The 13,540-nt window shown below is 38.8% G+C and overlaps 1 protein-coding gene across 1 annotated transcript in view; it reads left to right on the top strand.

Moving 5' to 3' along the window:
* The window catches only part of cacna1c (calcium channel, voltage-dependent, L type, alpha 1C subunit), a 226,639-nt gene that overhangs the window by 154,830 nt on the left and 58,269 nt on the right, over window positions 1-13,540 (top strand). The window contains exons 9-10 of the mRNA XM_059325882.1: window positions 5,088-5,175; window positions 6,088-6,172. Coding sequence (XP_059181865.1) covers window positions 5,088-5,175; window positions 6,088-6,172 — 173 coding nt within the window. The remainder of the gene's footprint in view (window positions 1-5,087; window positions 5,176-6,087; window positions 6,173-13,540) is intronic.

Here is a 13,540-nt window from a genome sequence, read left to right as displayed (position 1 = left end):
CTACTTTCAACTTCAGTCCCAATCAACACTACTAAACATTCATGCTTTTTCAGAATTTTAACCCTTTAAATGTCAGTTTGTTTTCATGATGCCACTATTGTTTTTTATGGGAAAAAAAGACACAAAAAGAAATTTCATTTTTTTTTTCCTATACTAAATGCTAGACAGAGGTTTTCTCACAGTCTGATATAGTCAACGATTAGCAACAACATTTTAATGATTTTGATGCATTTTGTGTAGTGTCAGATTTAAAATAACTTAACTACCCAAATGCTTTAAAAAAAAAAGAAGGAAAAAAGCATGTTTTTACAAATATGAGAAAATGTCCAAATCTCAAAGAAAATTGTAAAAACTACAATTTTGAAGCCAGAGCTCTAGATTGAAAGCCTGATGATGTAATATTATGCATCATTTTATGCTGTAGCAGCTGTGGGACAAAACTTGTGGTTTTAAAGGGTTTCAATTGGGACATTTTTGCACTCATGGGTTTGAGTGTGTATATTTTGGCAACACAGTTTATTATAAAGTTATTTTAGTCAAGTCAAGTCAAGTCAAAGTTTATTTATAGAGCACATTTAAAAAACAACCTCAGTTGACCAAAGTGCTGTACAGTTATTAAAATAGAATACATCATACACAAATAGGTATAAATAAAAACAATGAAAAACAATAAATTACTAAAAACAGTAAAACAATAAAATAAAATAGAATAAAATAGTAATAAAAGCTCAATCCAAAACAGAGTTAGAGATAAAAAAAGACAAATAAAAGGGTAAAAAAGTAGAAAAGAAAGCCAAGGATTCTTGCCTAGCTGGGACTGAACGCCAAGGAGAATATATTTTAGGACATGAGGTTAAACTTCCAAAGTTAAAACACCTCATACCCTTGCCAAACTGTCTGCCATATGCATTTGAAAATGATGAAAAAAATATTGAAAAGTTAACCTTAACCTGTTGTTCAGGCTTATGTGATGGGTCACCCACCAACCTCAATTTAATAATAATAATAATAATAATAATAATAAACATATTACATTTGCAATGATGTATCATTTTGAATATGAGTTAGGGTTAGGGTTAGTATGAAAAGTCACAGCTAATGTGTGAAAAGTTTCACATTCGAACATCCTCCACTTGTTGTGATGGTTTCTTCACATGCCGGAGGTCATGATGAACTTGGGTAGGAAACAGGTTTAGGGGAGTGAAGTTTCTCACCCCTGACTGACTGACCTGAATCTGACTCGCGATACCCACAGTGATGTGACAGCAGCATTGTGGGAAAAATAATAGAGGTCTATCTGGTCCAAACAGCTTGGGGGGCTTGGCTGTCTGACTCTTTGTCTGACTTCTGACTAATGATGCTGTCAACACACTACACAACCTGACCTTTTACCAACTGCTCCCTCCATGGAGTGTGTGTGGGTCTCAGATTGGCATAATAACTAATGGCTAAACAGGAAGAAGGAGAGTGACGGGCGTAGAGACAGAAACATCGGGTGTGACTGTGTTTGTCTGGACTTGATGTAATATATAAATAGAAAGAATGGGGCGAGAGGCAGACTTGAAAGAGAATGGAGGGAGAGAAAATGGAACAGACAGTAAGGAGAAATGATGATGGAAAAAATAGATGATGAGAAGAGAAAATGAGAGTGATGTCTCAGAGTTTGCACTCACACACACATTCGGTACACAGTGGCACACACAAACACAGATCAATAGGATTGGGTCTCCTGCTAATGTTCTGACAAGCGAGACAGTTGCAGTTTGTCCTAATGCTCATTGATCTGTCGTCTGTGTGAGTGTGTGTCTGTGCAGGTTAGATCTGTTCCATCATTCCTCGAAATTTCACAGAACACACACACACAAACACTCTCGCTCTCTGTAATTCTGTTCCGGCGTATAGACTGACTTTAAAAATCAATTAAAATGGCACATGACTATCTATAGAATTACATTATGGATCTCTCCAGGGAACTTGTGTTAATAAAATTGATGTACTGATTGCATAATCCCTGACTGAAAATGTTAAGATGAACCTTCAGATAAGTCTTAAACTTTTTTCAGACCTCTATAGCTGCCAAAAGAAGAGAAAATACAGAGTCTAAAAGCCAAGATACAGATACAGACTATAAAGAACAACATTGTCCACTCAGAGTGGGTGAACGGGTCAAACAGGAAGTGTTTAAAACTGCATAAATTACATTTAGATATGAGGCCGTGCTGATATCCTGCCACCAGTAGGGGCGCTAATTTAGGAAACACACTGTGGTTTGTGTTAGATGGCAGGAGCAAACGATGTGGTCCTATGGTTTGGAGGAAAGAAGTAGAAGCAGAAGCATTTTTTGGGGCCTAGTAGGTTTGCACTTACAAGGAATTTGCTGTGGTGTATTGGTGCATAAGAACAAGGAAAGTACTAAAATAGAGATATAAACTGACGGTTCTTAAATAAAAACATTCTCCATATGCATACCCAAGGTGACAAGGTGCACAATAACTGAGTGGCACTGATATCCTCATTTACAATATTCTCAAAGGCACAACCAAAGTTTACTTGTCAATGCACCATCGAATGTGGATTTGTCCATTTTTTAACTGAAAATGTTCCCAAGACTCTAAACTTCTGTCAGCTCCCATCCAAATCATTTTCTTTCATTCCAACCTGACTTTGACCTTCCCCAAGTGCAGCGTTTAATCAAGTGTTCCTTAATTCTTTCTTTCGTCCTGACACCTGGAAGTAATTTCACCAGGTTTCATCATAATGTTTCAATATTTCACACTATCCTAACGTTGATTTTAGTTGTCTTAAATATTCTTTGCTCTTTGTCCACATCACCTCCAAAATCCTGAGAAACTTAAAAAAAAGTTAGCATCATACTATATTCATCAGAATGAAGTCAAAAAATTAGATTGCCCCAGTGGCTATAGGAGTACTAGAAATTAATTTAGGTTGGTCATAGATTTTTTTTTTCTGCCTGGGGAAATTCATATATGAAATGATAGCTGAGGCACATAATAAAGCTCTTTACCTCTATATCTTCATTCTGACCTACGGCCAAAGCCTCTGGGTGGTGACCGAAAGAATGAGATGGCAGGCAGAAGGTGAGGAGCTCAGTGATGCAGGACGACCTCGGTGCAGAGCCACTTCTCCTCCGATTTGACAGGAGCAGGCTGAGGTGGTACAGCTGGTGAGGGATGCCCTCTCTGTCCCTCCCTCTGGGCTTGTACCAAGCACATTGCAGCTGAGAGGAGACACTACAACTCCCAGCAGGCTCAGGAGCACCTGAGGCTCTGTTGCCCTGGGACAGCAACAGTTAGATGACTAAACCGCATGATTTACAAAATGTAGCCCCATCATGACTACATCACTTTTAGTCTCTAGGTATATTATAGACCAGGGGTGTCAAACTCTGAATTATTATATTATTATTGTACTATAAAAGCTGACCCACCGGTATTTTACGGCGCATTTACCGCTAATACTAGATTTATTATTGTTATTTTATTTTTTAAATGTATTAACCTGTTGAAAAACTTTATTTTGATATTTAAATCAGAAGGATGCAAATAGAAAAGAGGCATACGATTTGTATTTAATTTTATTTAATAAATTAATGACATTGACGGTATATATTGATTGGTATATATTAAAAGGTTTATTTGTTCAATGTTGGCCCGCGATTTTATTCAAGTTTAAAATTTTGGCCCATTGTGTATTTGAGTTTGACACCCCTGTTATAGACCTACACTCTGTATTATCTTACTAAGTGTATGAGCAGTCCTCCTAAAATAAAGAGAGATCCAATTGGATGCTTAGCTTCTGTTTATTCATCACTAGACCAGTATGCTTGCCTGTTTGGCCACAGGTGATCATTTTCAAGTTTGTTTTTTGTTCGACCATCGCCATCTTGTACTTTCTGAGCCAAAAGTGACTAGAAGGGACCATATTCGGACAAGAAGCTGAAGCTAACTGTAATGCTAACTACTAGCTTGGTTGGCACATGGTATACATTGTAGGATTAACTGAGATATTGGAAATATGATCATTTTTGCTGGCAAAAAGACTTCAAACCTTTCAAACAAAATGTGTTTGCAGTAAAAGCCTTGACATCCTACTCCTTAGAGGATTTTGTTATGCATAACATTAAGCCTTAATAAAATTTAAATGGATGAAATTCACCCCTTTACAGTTTTAATGAAGGGGAAAATTATCTATCGAGACCAAATCCTAGTTTTTGTACCTGGCCGTGGACATGATGATTTCTGCTTTAAAGTTGTGCATTTTAATATGGGGGGTCTATAGGGATTCCTTCTCTTTTGGAGTCAGCCTCCAGTGGCCATATGAGGAAATGCAGTTTTTGGCACTTCTTCATTGGCTTCATATTTCTGCCCTGAAATGTGACCAGCAACTAGCTCCTCTGGGAAACTTGTCTTGCTTGTCTTCAAAAGGTTTTCCTTCTCCTCAAAGTAAATTAAATTAGTTCACTTATCCACACCAGGTCAGTCAGTAGGGGTGACTCAGTTCACATCCCACTAGCACACCATGCCTAATGATAAGAATCCAGCTTCATCGATTCAGACAATGAACAATATGACCGTTTATTCTGAGCATTGGTGAATTGATTGATTGATTACATTTCACATTGTGTGTTATATGAAGGCTTATTGTGTGTGTATGCCAAAGTTACCATGCTCACCAACATCTAAATAAAACTGGATTGAACTGTACGTATCTGTCGGCTGCTACAGATATATTTTAGGATGAACTGGATTGATTGAGATGTTAATCCAGCTCTCATGTGTCTCTCTGACTGTGCTTTCATCTGTATTTGCATACTAACACCTTGTCTCCTTGGCAGAGCTTTCCTCTCTTCACTTTCCAATTTTATTCTCTCGTTCGCAGGTTTTCCCTCCTTCCTGTCCTGCAGCGCTGTATAATATTCTGTGTTATCACAGTCTTGTCACATGATTCGTTTTGCAGCACTTCAGTGTAGATTTTCAGATTCTTTTTTCCTTCCTTCTGTTTCTGGTGTCTCTCGATCCCTCTCTCGATTCCCTCCCATCCCTCTATCCTGCTTCCCCTCTTCCCAGAGAGTTTTCCAAGGAAAGAGAGAAGGCCAAGGCACGTGGTGACTTCCAAAAACTCAGAGAAAAACAGCAACTGGAGGAGGACCTCAAGGTAGGGTCTTCTTTCTGTGCGTGTTTAACTGAGGCCCCTTCTATACTGTACCATACTACCTGACTGATCTTTTATTTAGCCTATTGCTTCTGTATTGGGTCCTTTTTTAAATAGATTTACTATATTTAGATGTTTATTTATTGTATTATTATTATTTTAATGCATTTATTATATTATTATAATAAATTAGATTCATCCCTTTATTCATTTTTTTCTATTTTCTTTTCCCCTATTTTTTTTTTTTTTTTTGTAATTTACCTAATTTCATTGTTCTTTGCTTCTGAGTGCGATCTTGGTCCCAGGGGAGCTGGGTAGGGATAAGGGGTGGGTATAATGTGGAATAATTTCTGCTTCAGTATATTGCAAAACTCATTAAATAAAGTTATTAAAATAATGAAGCCCCTTCCAAAATAGGATGTTATAAAAAAAAGTAAAAAAAAATGTTGTATATTATTAACAGGCTTTGAAAAAGGGTAATTTTAGATGTTGAAAAAGGTGTTTTTAGATGGTGACGGATGTTGAAAATAATAAGACTATTTTGTTTGAGTTTGAGGTAGGAGGCATAGAAAGCAAAGCAAACTTTATTTATAAGGCAATAAAAGTTACAGCATGCTGGTAAATGGTATAGAAGAGGAAATCAAAGAGACAGCAAGCAAATTAATTCAAAGGTTTTTCTCAAATCATAGTTATATACTGTAGTTGTAACTGCTGTATGTTTGCATCATCTAAAAGGGTTCAGTATAAGAACAGGGTACAGGAACATTTCAAATCATAATGAATGCTGAACCATTTCATTCAGAAAATCCCACACTGATGGAGTCCTGCTAATCAGTCAGTATTTCCTTTGTGTGTTTACGTGTGTGTGTGTGTGTGTGTGTGTGTGTGTGTGTGTGTGTGTGTGTGTGAAAACAGGGCTATTTAGACTGGATCACTCAGGCTGAAGACATTGACCCAGAGAATGAAGAGGAGGGCATGGACGACGACAAACCTAGAAACCGTGAGTACTCCATCATGTGTGTGTTTTTAACAGTAAAAAATGCCAAGAGGGTGTGATCTATTTACCTACTGCAGATTGCTTTGAGGACAACTGTGCATGTGTGACTTATGAATTGTTATGTGATGGTATTGGCAGTTATGATTTCCTGTGATTTGAGCACAGTAAGACTTTGTGTGAGACAGCGCGGTTGGATTGATTGTGTTTTTATTGGAAGATATTTTGTGCTTCGGGCACATCATTTTGCGTATGTTTGTGTCAGATCTAGTGATTGGTGTGTAAGGAGTGAGCTCACTGCAGTCTCCCTCACATAGTGGAGGTTCACACAGTCAGTGAATGAACGACTGACAGACAGAGTGACTGACTGACAGACTGAGAGGATGTTAATATTGTCTGCTTGCTTTGGCTGAGAACCCTCCTGAGCTTTAAAAGCTGTTTAGATATTAGTGGAAAGTGTCAGACTGCAGCTAATAGCCTCTGGGCACACACTCGCATACACACAACAAACACTCACTTACTTTTGCAAACTCTCTCACATATACACACACTGTAGGTATACACCCTTAGGAATGTGTCTACTTGTGTTCTGAAAGAAATTTACACACACAAATTAACAGCCCGTCTCCCTCCGCAACACCTCCAAAGAGAGGCAGCCACACATGGCGTACGTCTCCCCAGGATTGAACTACATTTCCTGGGGAGTGAAAGTAAACCACTGGCCTCCTTTGACCTGGAGGTTAGATCTTAGAGAAGACTTGAAAGAGGGATGGTGAGAAAGAGAGGCAGGCAGTCGACAAAAAAGTGTGTCTGTACTATTTTTATGCGTGTACTGTTCAGTATGTGCTGTGAACTATTTTACAAATGCTCGGAGCTCAGCTTCCTCACATTGATGATGAATGAATGAATGATGAAGACTAAATATGCAGAGGCAGAGCATGCATTCTGCACACAGCGTGCTCATCACTGTGGCTCATTCAGAGAAACACTGACGACTGCCAAGGGAAGAAGAAAGGAAGAAAAAAATGATGATCTAATCTTTCAGCGAAGCTCAAGAAATTTCCATGGTCAAATGAGCGATGACCCAATTTACATGAAAATAAGGCATAACACCCCTGTGGCTAATCTGTATCAAATCTAGTTGTTTTCACCTGTTACTGATGTGCTCCCCTGGGCCAATCAGCGTGGCAAAAACACATCAGCAGTGGCTGGCACATTAACAAACAAACAAACAAATACAGTACGTTGGCCCCCAATTGGGCCAATTTTGTAAAATGTCACATCACAATATTGAGATGCTTCTTTTCCTCAAGTTTTATGAATGCTACACAGCTGATATTATGTGCAATTTCCAAATATGCCCCAGCTGGAAAACAAGACAGAATATGTAAGTAATTTAGAGTTTCTGTTATACAGTAAGTGCCAGGCTTTTTTTAAAGAAGTCCATTATATTTTAATCTCTCCGCTTCTCTACTGTTAAAAAAACGTAAGAAGTAAAATGATATGAGCCAGCAACAGGCTATGGTTTCATTTGTTTTCATAGATAATCTTGTTTTATCTGAAAAAAGGCCTAAAGCAAATTTAAATAATTTGTTATGAAATGGACAGCAGTGGCCAGGCCCTTGCCAGGCACATTAACTCCATGGTGGTGCACTGCAAACCACTTTGGAAGTGCCGAGGACGAAGGAACTTCTTACTGAAATCAAATAGAATATAATGTAATATAAATCTTACAATTTGCCTTATAAATAATATATAACATGTAGTATTAAAACTGTGGGTCTCACTCTGGTGCAAGATTCAGTCCATTACTCTGTATAACTCGGGCCTTTAGATTTAGCCGACAAAATGATTGATACATATGATCAGAAGTTCTCCATTAGAAAGATCAATCATCCCTCTTGTTTGTGAAGGTGGAAAATCAAGTCACTCGCTCTCTTATTGCTCTGTCTCCCTCTCCCCTCGATGGATGGATCCTCCTCTGGGAAGATGAATGAGGACAGTTTGTCCCTGCTGCACAGGACATTTTGCATAGACCACACACGCACACACACACACACACACACACACACACACATGTCCTAAGAAGGGATAAGAGACTCAGAGAATAGAAGAGAGAGAGATGGAAGATATGAAAACGGGATAGAAATAAAGAGAGAGTGTGTGTGACAGAGAGGGTATCTGGGACAGAGAACAGATGGGATTTGACATCATGAACAAGTTCTACTAGTGACCACACACTCATGCAGAGACCACACACACCTTTCTACGCCTTTGTTTATCGTCTCAGCTTTACATGAAGAGCTCCAGGGCTATCATATTGATGTATGATGTGAACATGGTTTTCATATGAAGACAAATATACATTGTGTGTGTGTGTGTGTGTGTGTGTGTGTGTGTGTGCATCCGTGTGTGTGTGCTTTAGTAAGAGAGAGTAGTAGATGTCAGTCACTTTATTGATTTGAACTGTTTTTAAGTAACAGCGTGAGTGAGTGTGCTTGCATTAAGAGCCTCTAGAACATGGTGGTTATCATTTGTGAGGCCACACTCATACATGCACACACACACGCTCTAATGGGATGATTTGTGATGTAATATGTTAGTGATTTATTTATGTATACTATAATTCACATGATGTGTTTCCTCAGCACATTTGCGTGTGTTTCCTGCCATCTCAGGGGCATACTCTATGTGTGTGTCTGTGTGTCTTGCATGGTCTCACCCTCTGCCATCTTGTCCTTGCATGCTGTCGTCTTGTTTTGGCATACTGCCACTGCTGTCGGTGGTAGGAGTGTCTCCGGCCCACCTGGGTAAGAAGACCAGTACGCTTGCCTGGTTCAGTCACTCTGCTGACTCTCAGGACGGTATGTGTGCTGTTTCCGTGCTGTGTGTGTTTGCGACATATGTTTACATGTGTATTCGGGTAGGATCAGGAAGCTTTGGTTGAAATTATCTTTGTAAATGGCAATGAATAAGAAATAAGATGTGAAGGGCTTGCACATTGGAGGGTTTACAACATATCCCATCTATCCAGAGAAGACCCCTCAGGAGAACCAGGAGGATGTTATGCTGGGGATAAACATTAAAACATCAAAATATGACATGTTCCTCATGAGAGCGACCAACGGAGAAACAACAAAAGCCACTGGGTTTTCATTTTGCCCCATCTTGTAGGCGACCAGCAGGGCCGATTTGTGAATTAAACCTTTGCCGAATCCCATTGAAAGTAAAAAAAAAAAAGTACCTTTCTTGTGAACAAAAACCTTAAGTGTCCGTCCTTTTTTTTAAGAGAACATATACCGTCCAGCTTGTTTAATACAGATATGATAGCACCTCAAACAGGATGTTCTAAATCTGCCACCTTGGTTTGTTTACAAAAATGCTTTAACAGTCCTCTCCGCCCCATACCAGGGCCTGACCAGGGCCTGGTTGGCTGGAGGTATATCTGAACAGGAAGAGGTCCAGCATCTGTCAGAGCAAATGAAATATGAACTTGCAGATTTATCTGGTTTCCAGGCTAGTTCACCATCACATCTGTGTTTGTATCTGTGGCCTAAATGTATACATATATATATATATATATATATATGTATGTATGTATGTATGTATGTATGTATATATATATATATATATATATATATATATATATATATATATATATATATATGTTATCTTAATTTATTTTCATATTTCTCTTTCTCTGTGAGGGCTGTTTTGTGTGTGTGTGTGTGTGTGTGTGTGTGTGTGTGTGTGTGTGTGTGTGTGTTTTTGAATACGGTGTCACCCAAGAAGCCAGTTTTCTTTCACCATTACCATCTGCACTTTATTCAAAGCTTAATGACCCTCGTGCAGTGAATGGTTATTTTGGTTGTATAAATGTATGAATATCTGCCGTATGAGTGCATGTGTGTGTAGCTGTTGCTGCTGGCTTTGTATTTGCATATAAGTTTGAGTACGAGATGTGCGCTTCATGTCTACAGTTTTATTCTGGCTACTGTACAAATGGACCCACTCAAAAAATCTTCTGCAGTATGATTGGAAAATCATATGTGAATCACTGGGAAAATGAGCCGAATCCAACAATAGGATGATCCCAGTATGGAGGAGCTCGCTGATGAATGTACAGACTCACAATGATGCAAATCGTGTGAGAGGAAGGGGTGAAGTGGACAGGAAACAATAGCTATTGTGTCGGCCAAGGGGAAGGACAATAGGATGAACAAATGTATTGTACTGTGTAGTACTCAGTGAAAACAACACAGCAACCTGCTTTTCAATGTTGACTTCCTCTACTGTCTAGAATATGAATTCATCCTCTTTCTGTCTCTCTTTCTGTTCTGTAATTTCTTCTTACCGTGGAGAATGAGAACGTTTTAGTTCAGATATGAAGGGAAAGTCTGGGCAATGGAACAGAGACTGAAAGACTAAATGGTACAACTGAGAAAAAGGCAGTAATGCCTTCTTGCCAGTTATGCTAGTAATACATCTCAAATTATAGTAATAGCTGGAGTAATGTAATGAGGTGTGACTGTAAAGAGGGAATGTCATTTCTGCAGAAGCAATCATGTTTCTTTGCAACAGGTTTTGCATGTCATCAGAGCCGGTACGAGTACACGTGATCATTTGTGTTTGAACTTGTGTGCATTTCCGTATTTGTGCCGATTGTGAGGTGCCAATTTGTGTGTACCCATGCGTGTGTGTGTTTGTGTTGCTGAGCCGTGCTCTCTATCCCCAGGTAAGAGCCAGCGTTTTCCGTCTCTGCGTGGAGCCGTGAAGAAAAACGCGGCTTTCCTTCGTAAGGCGTGTGCGTCTGTCTGCATGGTCCAATACTAGTTAAAGAGTTACTGGAAACGTGATCCTAAACATGCAAGCGAGCTGCACCTCCTTTCCTCTTTCTCTCCTCCTTCTTCCGCTTCCTCTTCTCTCCTTTCTTCCTGCATTGTAGAAAGCACCTCTTTTTTTTTAATGGCTTCCTCTCAACACTGAAAAGTTGTTTATTCTCATTGTGTCCTTGCCTTTTTTATATACCTTCCATTGAATAAGAATCTCAAGGCTATATATGTTAATATTATCCCAGAGTGGAGACTTGGATTTTTGCCATGAATTACTATTCCTGCTGCTGGCAACATTGCATGTCTTCAATGCATTAAAACCTTGACCATGTCTCATGGCCCTTTACTTGTTTAATTTAGAAGACAGGCACAATCAGTGCAGGGAATAGGGACATGAGAAGAAAACATAATTTCTGTATTGAGAAGCAGCCACTGTTTTTTTTTATATTCTTTTATAGGTTTGTAGGAAAGGAAACCGTACGCATCTGCCTGACTTGTCTGAAAAAAAAACCCCAAGAGGACAATGTCATCACAGAAAACAATTGGAGTGCGGTTTACACGACAACTGAAAACATTTTTAATATTTGTGATGTCACAGTCCTCTCCTCGTTGTTTCAGATTCCTTTCCCTTAAAAATCCCCCTGCACTGTTTCTAGCAATGCTAGCTCTGATGTTAAAATATGATAAGAGAAATAGCTTGAATTTTAGCCTTTTTGTTAATATTCCCCAGCACTTATCATATGCTAACAAGCTGTTAACGGCTATATAATCCCTAATGTAATGTGACAAAAGCAAAAAAGAGAGACTAAAATTCAAAGTATTACATTGTTTTATTGAATTTCAGACTGCATGGTGAACCAAATGTTCCAAATATCTTGTCAAGAATTTGAACTGTGAACTCATGGTCACTTTTTTGGGAAATTTGGGGTTTGGAAAAAGTCAAAATATGTGAAAAAGACAAGACGATTAATATCTTACCTAAGCTCTGTTTCAGGATGCCGACGCAGAAACAAAACAGATCTGCACACTAGCACACACAGACCAACATTTTCCCCCAAAGACTACTGTAGTAAATAGTTTTGTCATCATTCACTCCACTACATTTTGATGGAGTATACTTTTTTTTGCCAGCGCTGTTGTTTAATATTTTAACTCCCTCACACATGGCAACATTTGCAAGAATGAGTGAATGTTGAAAATGTGACCCTTCGCTCTCCTTCTCATTCCCTCCCTCCTCCCATGTTCCTCCCTTCATTTCCCTTCTTCATCTCCTCCCTGCTCTCTGTGTCTCAAGTCTTTGGGGTTTACTCTAACAATAGGTATTAAACTAGTTCAGAGCTCCATTGAGGAGAAGGCACCAGGCTGGTTTTATATTTGAAAGGCTTTAGCCTCAGGAGAGACTGGAAGGCCCCGAGTGCTTTTAACTAAGTAGCATAGCAGCAGGTGGCACGTGTCGAGGTGGGGGAACATACAGCGTGTTCACAGCAGAGGCCTTAATGTTCAGAGAGACCATCCTGATCTCTGCACCACTGACTTCATCCATCACTAAGCATGTGGCAAAGTGCACTGTTCGCTTACTGTAGCTTGCTTTGATGAATTATGTTAGCCAAGGCTTACAAGCCTGCTTTTGATGTAAAACACAACAAAAATACAGTTTTTAATCAATGAATGCTGCATATATTATTTACTAAATAACCATTGTTAAAAAATAATAATAATCCGCCCTGGGAACTAGGTTGACCTTTAAAAAGATGTCACAATTGGTCACTATTTATCTAATTGTTTTAAATCTAGTTTACTAAGCTGATCCAGGCTTACAGGGCCCCTCCTCGAGATTTGCTGGAATAGTATTATTTTCTCATCATTACTTAGGCAAGGCAAGGCAAGGCAAGTTTATTTGTATAGCACAATTCAACACAAGGTAATTCAAAGTGCTTTACATACACATTAAAAACAGCAAGACACAATTGAAAACAGTAAAAACAGTCGATTAAAACAGGGAAATACTTATAATAATACTTAAGGTCATATAACTTATACATTGGCTACACATTCACCATGATTTTTATTTTTTTTATATGGAACTTAAAGTACATTTCCTATTAGCAAATCTGTCATGAAGCACCAATCTCTGGAGGAATACTTAGCGGCAAATTTCAAGGTTGAAAATTGGAAATCGTTCAAGCACAGTCGCACGACAAGCTCTTTTTCTAACGTCGTTTTTCCAAAATAAAAAGATAACACACATCACAATGCCCTCTCATCTTCAGTGCTGATCATGTCCTTTGGTTTCATGCTAACAGTCTTTTCGGAAGAGTAGGTTTTGCTTTATTTTTTACACAGGATATCTTACTTTAATACAAGATGCATTGAGATTCATATCAGTATCCGACTCTGGTACCCAGAGGGTGTTACAATAAGTGTTTGAGGTGACAGTGAGGGTAGTGCAGCTCATTCCCGCAGGCAGGCAAAGACTGACAGAAGCAATAAAAAGCAATGTATCACTTCATATCAGTCTCTCAACCAGCCATCCCCACACTCA

Source organism: Centropristis striata, chromosome 22, assembly GCF_030273125.1.
Source record: "Centropristis striata isolate RG_2023a ecotype Rhode Island chromosome 22, C.striata_1.0, whole genome shotgun sequence".
In the NCBI taxonomy this organism is placed as follows: domain Eukaryota; kingdom Metazoa; phylum Chordata; class Actinopteri; order Perciformes; family Serranidae; genus Centropristis; species Centropristis striata.
This window is presented reverse-complemented; position numbering and strand designations above follow the sequence as displayed.